At 39.3% G+C, this 13,995-nt stretch overlaps 1 protein-coding gene across 3 annotated transcripts in view; it reads right to left on the reverse strand.

The window, feature by feature from the left end:
• The window catches only part of cntn5 (contactin 5), a 101,066-nt gene that overhangs the window by 42,345 nt on the left and 44,726 nt on the right, over window positions 1-13,995 (reverse strand). For all 3 annotated transcript variants that reach the window (XM_044032864.1, XM_044032862.1, XM_044032861.1), the window contains 3 exons: window positions 11,795-11,918; window positions 11,526-11,701; window positions 1,955-2,050 (listed from right to left, as the gene is read on the reverse strand). In XM_044032864.1, the coding sequence (XP_043888799.1) occupies window positions 1,955-2,050; window positions 11,526-11,701; window positions 11,795-11,918 (396 nt within the window). The remainder of the gene's footprint in view (window positions 1-1,954; window positions 2,051-11,525; window positions 11,702-11,794; window positions 11,919-13,995) is intronic.

The following is a 13,995-nucleotide window of genomic DNA, read 5'->3' on the forward strand; positions in this document are numbered from 1 at the left end:
CAAACACATAAAAAAAAGTGTTTGCTCAAAGCCATGTAATAGAAAATAATAAACTTTTCACATCTCAGTGGTTTCAAATTATCTCCACTCAAGGGACCTATTTACTTTAAGTGCTACTTTAATGGCTTTAAATTCTCCCACAACCAATTGAACCCAAATATTGTTTAACAGCATATCTATGGCATTGGCGTAGCCACACGTGTATGGTTCTGTCTTGAGTGTGAAAGGTAAGTTTCCAAGTAAGAAAGCAAGCCAACTATTGTATGCTACATTCACAGCTGCAGCTAAAACTATAAGTTCTGGCTGTCTGAACAAACTTGAGATGAGTCAGCACGAGGCTACGGTGACGCATCAGAGCAAAAATGCAAAGAGGAGTGCAAAACTGTTTTAGTTTATTTTAGTATTATCAAACAGCAGCAGGCACAAACACAAGAGGATTTTCAAATCTAACTTTGGGATCTCACAGAAACTCGCGCTATTTAACGTGACTTCAGAATGTCAACAGACACTGAGGTGCACTGTCTCCGTCGGTTTCGATACGTCATGCGGGAGACATTGAATCATACTGTTGCTATAGTGCACAAGTTTGTCCTGTTTCTCTTCACACTCATCCTCGTTGCACGTCGGTTCATAATTATTACAGGGTTCGCTGTTCAGTTGTAAATATCAAACATGTATTATACTTATGATTGGAAACCGGGAAGATTGTGATGCGTCAGATGACGCAAATTGTGTTTGTTAACCCCTCACATTACAGAATAATAATCAGTTCAAATCGAACTATAATTGGAAGGCACCCACGATTGTCGGAAGAGCCAGAACGGGACCAAAATCAGGCCAATTAACCTGCAGTGTGGAGCTGGCATTATCTTACAAATCCTGGATCTGTACCATCACCAAAATCTAATCATTTCTTCCTTGAAGCATTACCTACATGCACAGACATTTTCATCCAAATTCTTCCTTTCTTTTTTGACATAAACATCCTTCTTCCTTGTCACAGGTAATTCAACTATGATGGGTCTTTGAAAGATTGTTTGTGGCCGTGGAGTTTTTCTTTGATTGTTTTTTGCTGTTGCAATATTTTGTTTTTAATTTAATGTTAGCACTGCTTGCAAAACAATTTTTATGTAAAAAAAAAAAAAAATTCACTTTTAAAATAAATTTGCATTCTGAAATGGCCATTTTGACCATTTTGTGACAGGAAATGATTGGTTCAATTAAGCTGATCTCACTCCATGACATCACCTCACGTTTTAGATTCTAACTTGATGTCAATCACACATTTTATTGTATTACACGTTTCATTATTCACCAGAGTCTTGTAAGTCTTTGTAATGTAAGTGCAACGGTGTGAAAACAACAACACCTGATGTGATTGATAGCAAAATGTACGACAAAGGCTGGACGACAACGTCAGTCACCAAGCATTATTAAATCCTTCTGGTTTGTTTCCGTGCAAACTAACAGGCATGGGTGCAAAAGAGCACTTAGCAAACATCACCAGGGGTGCAGTGTTGTAGTACAACAGAGCTGATGCAAACAGAAAAGCCTGGATGAGTCACATCACATCTCACATTAGCGGACAGCGGCAGAGAGGGACGCTCAAGTACACGCTATTAAAGAGTGGTGTCCACACTCTGCCTGTACAAAAAGAATTGGGGATGTAACATTTCTTTCCATTTCTAATGAGCCGGGAAATTTGATTTGTACGAATCTGTGTTTGTTGTTGCTTAAACCCTTTTAGAATAATCACTTCAAAAAAAAAAGAAGAAGAATGGAATAAAATATTTCACCTTGGGACAACAACAACAACAACGCAGCTGTCGCAGTTATCAAAATGAGTAGTGATGATTTTATTGATCAGCGCCATAGCAGTGGGGGAAAAAATAAAACTCTTTCTCATTATTCTTCTTCTCTTTGCAGTGATTTAAGGTCATGCATAATTTCTCACCTGGTGAATGATTAGGAGGGGTACACATGAGAACCACACCTTGGCCTTCACGCACCGAGACCCCGCCTCGGGTCTTCCCACTGAAAGCACCAAGATCTGAAACGGCACACAATGAAACACAATACCTCTCAGCAACACAGTCAATATCACAGTTATGCAGAATCGTTCAGTCTCCCCTGCAGCCTTCAACTTTTTCACAGGATTCAGGGATGTGAGCATAAATCACTAATGCATCAACACACAGGAATTTTGAAGTTGTGTCACGCACAATTGGCGATGTTAACATTCTCTCATCCTTGTAGTTCAGCTTATCTTTGTTTCCCCCTCCCTTCGCCTTATTATTCATATACAGTATATTCTGTATGTACAAATCGTATACATTGAGTGCATAATATATAAACAGGGACTAAGTATACGTAAAAAAAAAAGAACAGAAAAAAAACACATCAGCAGATAAAAAAAAAAAGAAAAGAAAGGAAGTGGAAACAAAACAGCAACAGCGTAACATCCAGAGTTCAACAAGCAATTCTTGAGATGGAAAAAAAAAACAATGGCTGCCATAACTCGGAAAGCTAGTGAACTGGCAACGTCTGCTGCATATCTGATCCACCGAACATTTGCCCAACAACAGGACAGAAATGAATATTAAGACTTTACAACACTCCAAACCTTAAAAACAACAATTTTACTGTCATAAATTGCAGAGAAAAATATTAAATACCCACATTTAAGAATCAATAAAGATGTTTTAGAGTTGTTTACCTCATTTTTCCACACATGATGATTCATCTACATTCATTCTTGATGCTCGACAGTTACTGCAGTTACACGAAACAATCAATTTTCTAGCCACGGGACTGAAATCGAGTCACTTGGAATTAAATGGTCTCCTATACGAAACCGCCGTATTATCGGTATTAATGTAAGGTTGGGTTCACACCTTATAGTCAGCTGTGTTGGTCCACAAAAGTCATGTGATCAGAAATACTGCTTAGCTATTGGTGGGCTACGTAGGCTGGTATAATCCCATCCCTTGCAATTTCCACACCATGGTTCATCAGCAGGTTAACGTTCATCTGCCCTGCTGCACTGGTGATGAGTTGTGCCCCAAAGGCCGGCACATGGCTGGTGGGTGGGCGTGGTGGAGCGGCTACAGCCTCTCACCATTCCCCAGTGAGGAGCTTAGAGAACCACTGATGACTGATGAACAGACCCAGAAGACTTACGGCTCTTCCTCTTCCACAGACCAGCTAGGCTGGTGTGAACGCACCCTAAACGTCCCTGTTTATACCTGGTTGTTTGTCAGTGGAAGTAGAACAAAGCAGGCTTCATCTAAAGTCCCAGAGCTGCCGCCGCCCGGTTACTTTCTGTTCGAAACAATGCCAAAATGTAAATCAAGCGACGTGCTGCTGACCCGGAGCGAGTCTCCGTGTCTCCACCACTTTCATTCAAACACGATGAAAGACGGCGTTCACTGTTAACTTGGAAGTGCTGGATAATTATGCCTCTGAGTGAATCCGGAAACCTGAATGTCTTTCAATATTCTTGCATGGAGAATAATGAGCATGGGTCACAACCTTCATCTTATCATGTAGCACGCTCAATTTCCCTTCAATTTTCAGGTCACAGTGCTGTTGCATGTCTTCTTTTTTTTTTTTCTGATTCACGTAATGAATTAAAAGACGAAAAGAAAAAAAAGTTTTCTAAAAGCCAAAATAAAAATAGCCCCCCAAATCAATTATACTGCAATTCAGGGAAGACTAACTCATCTGAGTGAGTTGTTATGCAGCCTGGATTTGCAAGAATTCAATCCACAGTATATACCACGGGTCAAATTGCAATGCCCACCCAAAAACTGTATATAAAGTGTAGTCAAAACATGGTGGCTGGTCACAGAATAGGTCATAAACCCCATCTTACAGTGTATGTGACATGGGCTGAAGGAAAACAGGAAATACTTTCTTTTTTTTTTATCATCGACGCATGTTGCAATGTTGCCATTTCTGATAAGATACGACTTAATGTCTTATTTGATGCAAGAAAAATGAAGCAGAAAGCCAGCGAGTGATTGACAGCCGAGACGGACTTATGATGGCTGCAGCGGGAGAATCTGCAGGACCTTGATACGTAATCTTGAGGGTGCAGACTCTGGATCTGAATCTTGTCACCAGTGCTGATGGCAGATGGCAGCACCAGTAAGTGCAAGATGTTGGCTTCATTTTGGTGCAGTGGGAGGACGCGTGGACACATTGTCCGACTTTTTTTTCTGCTTTTTTTTACCTCGACTGTGCAGTATGCGCTGACCACTTCACATTCAATAGTTAAGCTAAAGGCAGGATTCATTTCTGGAAAAAAGAAACTATGCAGATGAGCATAAATACCCTCTTTTTGGTGTCTGCTATCCCGCAGCGACTTGATGCCATTATCGTGGTCCATTAAGTATGTATGACTAGCTCTCAGAGAGTCACAATATTGATTCGCCGGCAGCTGTCACCACCTTGTCTCTTTTTGTCGATGTAGCTTCCTTCTACCTATTTTTTTTTTTTACCCCATCCAACGCAGATCTTGACTTATTGCTGATCAATGTCATATATTGTAGCTTTAACAAGCACACAGACGGCCCATAAACAGCCTAGAAGCAGAATCAGACCGTCTGAAGCAAATACAATGTGGTCCAGCAGGGACCTTACATGTATTTTGAATGCCCCTCTTGGCCCATCAGCAAAAAAATGATGTTATTATGTTGTTTTGCTGTGAGAATGAAAGACAATCACAGTGCAAAAAGCATCTGAGAAGCAAAGATGGCAAAGTAATGAACAAATGTGGGCACATAGGAGGTGTCACAGGTGGGCAACGCAACAAATTTATGTGAATCATCATCATCATCATTTCATCATTTTATAATATTTTGAATTTGATTTTTGGAAAAAGTGACAGACAGTGTTAAAGATTAAGGCAAAAAAGACCTTTTTCACTGTATGTAATTGGCATCTTTAAGGTTTCTATTTGCCTATTCCAGATACTTAACTGCTATAGTGTGGCAATTATTCACCGTGCAGTGCAGTACATATAGTTTAAGAGACCCACTATGGTAAACTTGCTTATTTTCATGCTTTGGGCAGAAGCAACACTGGTTGTTTGGAATAAATAAACAGGGCCGTAAAAAAAGACACCATAACTGAAAAAATAAAAATCAGAGCACCAAATATATATATATCCATAGCACTGTCAGGTTGTAAAGTGAAAAGAGCAATGTAGAAGCACCACAGCCATGATCCCATAAACTAAGGCCAAGTGTTTCAGTCACTCAAATACAAGACATAAATGTTAGAGGCATTCAAGTGTTATGAAACCGGGAGATGAGTCTCAAACGACGGACTCTTACCGATGGATCATTTCACTTTTCAACCACAGTTACGTAATTTATTCCATGCCGATGACTTTTTCACAACGTAAACTGCGTGATCATTAAAGCATCCTGAAAAAAATTACAAGTCAGCATACGGCATGTCTGTACAAATGTTTTTTTTTCGACCAACAAAAAAAAAAAAAAATGCGGTGATGAAATTTGCAGCAAGCCTCAGAAGCTGGTTTATCAATGCAAAGGGAGTCGTTTCGAGATCAGTGCGATTCAATCGATGCGTATGCTGATCATTTCAGATTTGCGCAACAGTTCAAGGTGTGCACAAGTCAGAGCATCTGACTAATTTCATTACTCGGGTACAAACTCACAGTGGCTCGATACCTGAGCCTCAGCCAGACTCTCGCCTGCACAGTGAGAAGAAATCTTTAGGGAGAAAGATCAGAGGCCTCCTTTCTGCCTGCTGCCTTCAAAGTCACGCCTGAAAAACAACGCAAGTGTGAGTTCAGCTGCTTAGAATTTCAAAACAAAGAGAGAAAGCGAGAAAGAGAGGGAGAGAGAGAAAGAGAGGGAGAGAGAGAGAGAGAGACATACGTACTGAAACATCTTTGGAGCAGAGTACACGACCAGTGGAGAGAATATAGACAGCCTCGACTGAACCTTTCCTTATGCACTCTGGCTGGTCCACTCAGCATCTCCCCTGACTCCCTGCTTAAAACAGAGCTGTGTTCAATACACCAGCTTGACATAACAACCCTATATGGAGCAGAGGGTATACGTTGAAGTGCTGCACCGACATGTAATTTCAGCATTCCGCCTGACCCAGCAAAAGTCATCCGGGTCAGATAGGCCCATGTTAATTTAGCGCAGCCTGGTGTAAACAAAATGAAAATGAGCTCCTCTCTACTTATCTTTGTCCGTAAGCTAAAGCTAAGGACCCAAACAGAAACAAACAAGTTTTTGTCAGAGGAAATATTATGCATCAACAAAATGTAAAAACCTCTCCACAAATAAATCAATTGAGAATGTATGAAAATATTCAGGATGATGCGATTTTAAAAAAGCCAAAATAGAGAGCTCTTTGGATTTAACTTATCATTATGATATTAAAACTGATTGCACAATGTACTCGCGATAAAAAAACAAACATCCATTATAATCCCGTGTAAGACATATTTTTACTGTGTTATTCTCGGATTGGGGATTTCCCAGAAAAGTGACGACATGCTGTGTGACACAAAGGAACGGTGTTAACATGGTTATTATGACGCAGGGCGTTCATTATGACACCCGCACAACATCTGTTGTGAGGAAAAGTACCTGTGTCCTCACCAGCATTTTACTACCGTTGCAAACTTACAATGACAGTGACAAAACAGGACCTAAAAGTGGACACAAAAGTTCTCTGTTGTGTCTTTGGCATCAATGCACTTATTCTTCCTTCCAACCTTACTTTAGGAAAAAAATAATTCCCCATGTGCGTCAGTGAACTAGTTGAAGCGGTGGATGGATGTGCTGCGCGGCACGTTTTCGCGCATATCGATGACACGCGCACTGCCGATACAGCTGTATGTGCCAACGCGAAGAGACAAGAAAAAGTGGAGCTCCATGCTGAGTGATGAATAACCACCATTTGTTAGGCTGAAAGTGAAAGAGGGAGAGGGTTCTGCATCCAAATGTGTGCTGCAGGGCACCGCTCTTTGTTTCTGTGGAAAAACCCTGCGAAGGGTCACATTTCATGAGAACTGCAGACCGAGTATGAAACTGTCACGAGTGTGCGCATAGGCACCAAGAAACAAGTCACACAGAGGTGTCACTTCATATTCCAAATGGCCATGGATCACATTTAAGAGAGAAGAAGTGCGGTCATTAGCGGAAATGATTTTCTGATGAAGGTTGTTTTTTTTTTGGGTTTTTTTGATGCAGCGCGGTAAAGTGCAGGAGGCAGCAGCATCTGTCAACTTAAGGATATTTAGGAAACAACCTGGAAAAGGCACCTTGCTTATTATCGCCGTTGACCATTCCGATCCTTCGCATCGTATATCATCCCTCCACGCTGCACGGCGCCAATAAATATCACCACATTTAAAATGACAATAATGCGGGAAATGATTATGACTGCATCTTGTCTGTAGTGTGTGATCCACAACTGTTTGCTCCCACGAACACTACTGGTGTTTTGTTTAAAGCAGTGCGAGTCCTCTGAAGAATATGCAAAAACATCAAAAGAGAACAAAGAAAAACTAAAACTAAACAAAAAACACAACATGTTAATGAATGCATAGAAAAAAAAGAGGCAATTTTTCAGGGACTGGGGAGTTGGTTGTATTTCAGCTTCCATAGAGCAGTGGTATTAAAGTAAGTCATTAAAGTTAATGAGAACAACTCCTACAGGTGCACTCCACCATACCCTCAGTACTGGATTATACTGGATTGCAGTGACTAACACTGTAATGTTGCAAAGGGAATGATGACAAACAGGCAATGAAAGACTAGACCGAGATGACCAGACGTTCATCTGTCCGCAAGATAACAACCCACAAACTTTCACAGAGAGGAACTACAGTGTAGAATGATGAAAGAGCAGCACGGAGATGGTTCTGGATGAACTGGACAGAAGATAAAAGCAAACTGCAAAAGTGCTTCAAATAATATGTGGGAACTTCTGCAAAAGTGCCGGGGAAGAACTTTCCGAATATTTTATTCCATATAACTCTGAATATGTGATTACCACTGTAGGAAAAAAAAAGAAGAAGAAGAGTGTTTCTTTTCGGCTGTGGACGAGACAAAAAATTCAGATCGCGTTAAGTTAAAAAGAAAACTTTCATGATCTCCTTCTATTTAAACTCCAGTTTGATTTTATTAGGCCTATGTTTTAAAGATGGAAAACAATGAATTATTTATCTTTAAAAAAAACACACCATAATTTCATAAAATGGAAGCATTTATGGAAGTTCTTCATTTTTTTTGTAGGATTTTGTTAAAACACAGTGAATTTTATTGTGTCTCTATATTTTAATTTCTATTAATAGTATCTGAAATGCATCCATAAGTACACATTTGCGCCGTGATGTGACTGCGGTTACTAACATCCATTCATTCCTCCCACTTGGATTTCTCTGACGAGTACATTTAAATCTTGCCACGGCAACAGTTGGTGAGATGTAGGATTTGCCGCTGACTCAGCGGTACGACGGAAACGCTCACGCATGTTTAATTAGACGGTGACATTTTAGGGCGGTGGATGCGAGCCAAGCTCAGGTTAAATGGCTGTGTACCACACCGCGCGGCAATAATGCAAAACAAAAGAATAATGTAATTTCGTAAATGAGCATATAGGCTATTTTATGAGACACAATACCTTGAGCTGAACACAGGCTGCCTGTGCTGCTACAAGCACCGCACTTTCATGTTGGCAGAGGGTTTAAAATGGAAGAAAACACTCTGTGTGTGAGATAATTCATTGTGTTGCTGTACCGGTTTAAATAATTTAAATGTAGTAAGCATTCAACAGCAGTACATGTCACACATGTGGTTTACTTTAGCTTTGTTTTAAGACGGAAACAGAACAGCAAAAGGAACTAAAATAGCCACAGAAATAAAAAGCACAACGAGACGACTTTCCTCGCATACACAATAAATAATGATAATAATAATACTGTTATGGCACTGAGCGAATTGAGGAGGAGGAGGATTCTATGCAAATGACCGGGACAGTTAAGAGGACAGACGACGACGATGTTGTCTGTCACTCAAAGTTGTGTCCGTGCTCGACCATCTGTGCTTTTCAGCCTGCTTTGAATGTAAATTTAAAGTGTCTCCTTCACCTTTTTGGTCACACAAATGCTTATGAACCTTAGTCAAGAAAAAAAAAAAAGAAAAATAGTGACGGTAGTGCTGCAGCTGTGCGAAAACCTGCATAAACCGCATGTTTTGCACTTCTGGCTCGCAGAGGCGCCTGAAATAAGGCCTGTGAATAACACAGTCCAAGACTTGTCCATGTTTTATTCTGTGATTTAAAATACATTACTGCAGAACCCACTCCTGCTTTTAAAGCTTTTATGTGTCTCACAAAGAGACCGTTTCTGCAAATAGCTAAATGAGATTACAGAGGGTTTTCAGGGACAATAAATGCCGTAATCCCAAACTCAAAAACCAATTTGCTAATTAGTTCCCCTTTACAGCTTCGCCTGAACACTTGGCATTCGTTTTTATGCTTAAATAAATCATAAAACACGACTTGTGACGAATAACTTGCTGAACAAAACACCAAAGTATTGTCACAGAGCTCATTTCCAGCAATACCTTAAAAGACAAAGGGAAGAAAAACCCAACCTATTTCTTTTCAACCAGAGTGATGATCACATTTGAGGACAAAACCTTGCAGCACTCTACTCCTGTAACAAGTCCTTAAATCATAACAACACACGAGGACACACATTATAGCAAGCAGCTCAGCAACTGAGAGGAGTGGGCTCCATGTAGATATGTCAATAAGGTTAAAGCCGTCACTGGAAAACACAAAGTGTGATTCACCATCTGTGCTGTCTTAGCCTCTGATGAGGTTTTCATGGTCGGGCCAAGGGAGCATTCTGGGAAAAATAATGTCCGCTCACATTAATTTACCATTAACATGTAGTATTTGAGGACACAAACCAAGTTGACCCAAGGGTATCAGAAAGATCCAGTTAGAACTAAGCTCAGCAACAAAAACCTAAAGTAGACAAACCAAACAGGTTGATTTTGGACAAACATTTGGAGAAAAAAAACATACTAAAGTTGATCTCAACCTGACACCAATTCTGGTTTTTGTGTTTATTTTTAAATTAATAGATTCATTTTGCATCATAAATGTGTTTTTTTTAATTGTTGCATATTAAAACAACCACTTATATTTTGAAATGATCCAATCCAGCTTTATTTGTAAAGCACTGTAAAACAAACACAGTGGACCAAAGTGCTGTGCAGCATAATGGATAAAAGACAGAGGAAGTAAAAGATGGAAAGGCTCACACGAGGCAACATATAAAAAAAGGAATTAATATGGCATATTGATATGTAATTTTGAGCTTATAACGTCCATCGCAACTGTTGCTTTTCCCAAAAAAGTTGTGTTTTTTTTTTACTTGACTTGCCCCCAAAAGAATTTACAATTAAACGGCTTTGTACAAAAAAAAGTTTGGGATAGTAGATAAACCCGAGTGAGCATCAATGATGATTTTCAGTGTTGTTTTTCCTGCAAATATATAGCATAAATATTAAGTTATGTAGTATTCAGCATGTCACAGAGCCATCTTTGCAGTTTGTCACCTCGCTTGGAGCTGTGGAGTCAGATTGTGGGGGTGTGGCTTGGACCAGATGGCTGATATTAGGGGGCAGAATGTGATGGTTGTACCTTTTTTTCCAAAATGAAGCCTACTCTTGATAGCTTTTCCTGAATCACTGATGGCACAAGTGTTGCATTCAAGTGTAGTCATGTAAACGACATGAATACGGTGTAGCTAGATAAAAGCCATTGTGACTGAAAAAGACCCAAACATGAATATATCTTCCAAAATTGTGTCCAAATCTTTTGGTGTTGTCCAGTCTTGATGGGCTTGGGTCAGATTCCCACAGTCTATGAGGTTTTAATCTTAGAACATAGAGTAGTTTGGCTGCTTTTTGTGCTTTTGTGCAATATAGAGTTTCTTACATCCTTTTTTTTTCAGCACAACCTTGGCAATCTGATGCAAAATACTTTCTCATTTTCACCAACTATACGAACCCACCTGAACAAAAACTACTCAAAATGATTAAAATCGGATTTAATTTGTGAAATTTGGTAATGTGTAACAGTTCAAAGTTCACTTGGCTCCTTTTATGAACAAAAAGAAAAGAAAGGCGGTCTCATTGTGTGACTTCTGCAGAATTATTGCTGCTTTACATCACTACTAAAAATGCGATATAAAATGTATCATAACTTTGACTCAGCAACACATAAGACGAAAAAAAAACTGCATTTTTTTTAAAGCCTGAATATGTGACCTATAAACACAAATCCCCAGGATGTCCATATTAGGAGTTGTGTATTATTCCCACAGCAAATTACCATGGGTGCTCCAGCGGTACAGATTTGGTAAATCTTACCAAAACAGACACATGTAGCTAAAATGCTAAATTTACTGTCAGACCTTCAAAAAGAGGGTGGAATCAAGTGAAAGCGTTACTCACATGCAAACTGTACGTGAGCATCTCGACTCAAGATGGTCCCGACGCTGTTCTCTGCTTTACACTGGTACTTGCCGTAGTCCGTGGTCTCACTCGCATTGCTGATAATCAAGTTTCCATCAATTAAAGTGTAGCGGTAATCCGCCTCCGAGTCCACTTCTGTCCCATTGATGTACCAACTGAAAAAGGAAACATTCAGAGATGTTTACATTTTGGTGAGATGAGCCGCGGACGTAAGAACAAACGTAGGAGAAAGAAAATGTGTCACACACCTGTACTTAGGTGTTGGATTTCCCCGCGCTTCACAGTGCATCATCACTTTCTTGTCGTTAGAATCCAGTGGAAAAATAGCATCGTCCGGCTCTTGAACAAATAGGGGCCCGAACTCTTCGCTTTCTATAAGAGAAAAAGAGACAGTGACAAGGACAGTTTAGTTTTTCTATTACACCTCAGTTTGGTTAGTATCAGCACATCATTCATACTTTTTGAAGTCCTTAAGGTATGGACATTTCTGAAGTTATGCAATTTCCAATGATCAAATAAACCTGCGTGGACAGGATTCATATTCTAAAACAAATGGAAACTAAATGGATAAATGATGGTCTGTATGATTGTGGTTATATGTTGTACCCAATTCAATTTTTACCTGGTTAGCTGGTGACTCTCTCTCTGTGATATATTTAACTTAAACAGTTGATCTGCTGCTGCTGCACTGTTATTGCGGTCATGAGTGAAAGATATTTCAAAGAAATGTTGAGAAATATAATGCCAAAGAAAAGGACTAACAGTTTTGTAAATTACCTTTTTGATTCCTTATTATTTATTGTCAGAACTACGGATTAAGCCACTATTACTGATAATAAACTGGGCACTGACTTTGCTCATTTCTTCTGTTTGTTTAAGAGAGTTTACACATATTATGCCATCTCTTTTCACACTAACCCTTTAACACCTCAAAATGTCTTAATGTTTTAATAAAAGGGCCAGCAAATTAACCTGTGAGTAAGAGCTTTTGTCCATTTTTCCAGAATAATTCAAATATACACAAACAATACACGTGTTAAATTTGAAATTTGAACAGTACATTTAAACACATTTAAAATAAAAACTATTTAAGTCTTTGTGTGGATCTCCAAAAACAGGCCAAAAAAGGACAAAAACGCTAATTTGCTGGCTTCCTGCAACAGTGCGAGTGGAATTACCGTAATGACCGCATATTGGCTTTGACTTGCAACTTCTCCGCTTTCAGACATCGCTGGAATTTTTCCAATTGCACAAACTGGCGCGTAATTGCGGTCATGCAAAGTGTAAAAGGGTTAAAGCATGTCAATGTCCAGTTAGTACTAATCAGATATTTTTCCTTTTACAAATTGTTCGGCAAATCTGTAAATGCTCTGGAGGCAAAATTATAAGAAATAAAATATGGAAAGGGTACGTGACACTGGAATTACAGGAAAATACCCTGTGGCGATGTTTTAAAGAGGCTTAATAAGGCAAATACTGAGACGAACCAAGGAAGTCATCAATATTATTCATCAATTTTTCCTTTCAATATTAAGGCGCCATTAAAAACACATAATACAAGACTGAACAAAAATGTTAGAATAAGAAAACTTAAATGGGGCATAATGAAGCATCTTTAAATTTTATATAAACTGCCTAACAACAAATTCTTTAATAAATATGAAATGCATTTAACATTGTGATGTCATTCATATATATTTGCATTAAAAAGGTCGATTTAAACTTGAATTAAAAACACTGGGTTGTGGTTAATGCAAGACATTCTTGATCAAAGCTGCTCCTCTCGGCGATTTCAAATTGGCTCTTGAAAATTTGAACTCCCCCGGCACACGGTATCGATGTGCTTTCAGGCCTAATGTTGTCTGCCTGACAGTCTCTGCTGCGAGTCTCTTGTGTTTCTTCAGAGTGTACTCTTTGATCCAGGCCTTTTGTTAACACAGAAGTGGATGCACTTATTGCAGAAGGTTTGCATCTCAGAATTCAAGGCTTTGCGAGAGAAATCTGAATGCACTGTGCTTCAGAGCGACTGCCTTTTTCTGCGAGATGATGAATTTGTGGCGGAAGCCTATTGTAAACATGTGCTCCCTTTCGGTTACACACAAGACCACAGCGCAGACGCTAAAAATTACTTATAGTATATCTTCACACAGACGTAGTATAGAACTCGAGGAGTGAAAGCAACAATCCCTTTCATTTTATGAATAAGAGATTTTTATTATCAGCCATAACACTCTAAGCGTAAAACAATGTTATGTGCTCCTACAAGTGCGTACGATTTCAATTATTTTCTTCAGGAAAAACTACTTTTATTAGCAGCAACAAGCAGAGACACTGTACTGTCCATGAATCTAAGGCAGCAGTCGTGAGTTCTCTCGCCATTACCTAGAGAATTACATACCATAACCGTGGACATTTCTGTAAGCTATAATCAAATCACGCAGCATTACTT

This window comes from Solea senegalensis, linkage group LG8 (assembly GCF_019176455.1).
Source record: "Solea senegalensis isolate Sse05_10M linkage group LG8, IFAPA_SoseM_1, whole genome shotgun sequence".
In the NCBI taxonomy this organism is placed as follows: Eukaryota; Metazoa; Chordata; class Actinopteri; order Pleuronectiformes; family Soleidae; genus Solea; species Solea senegalensis.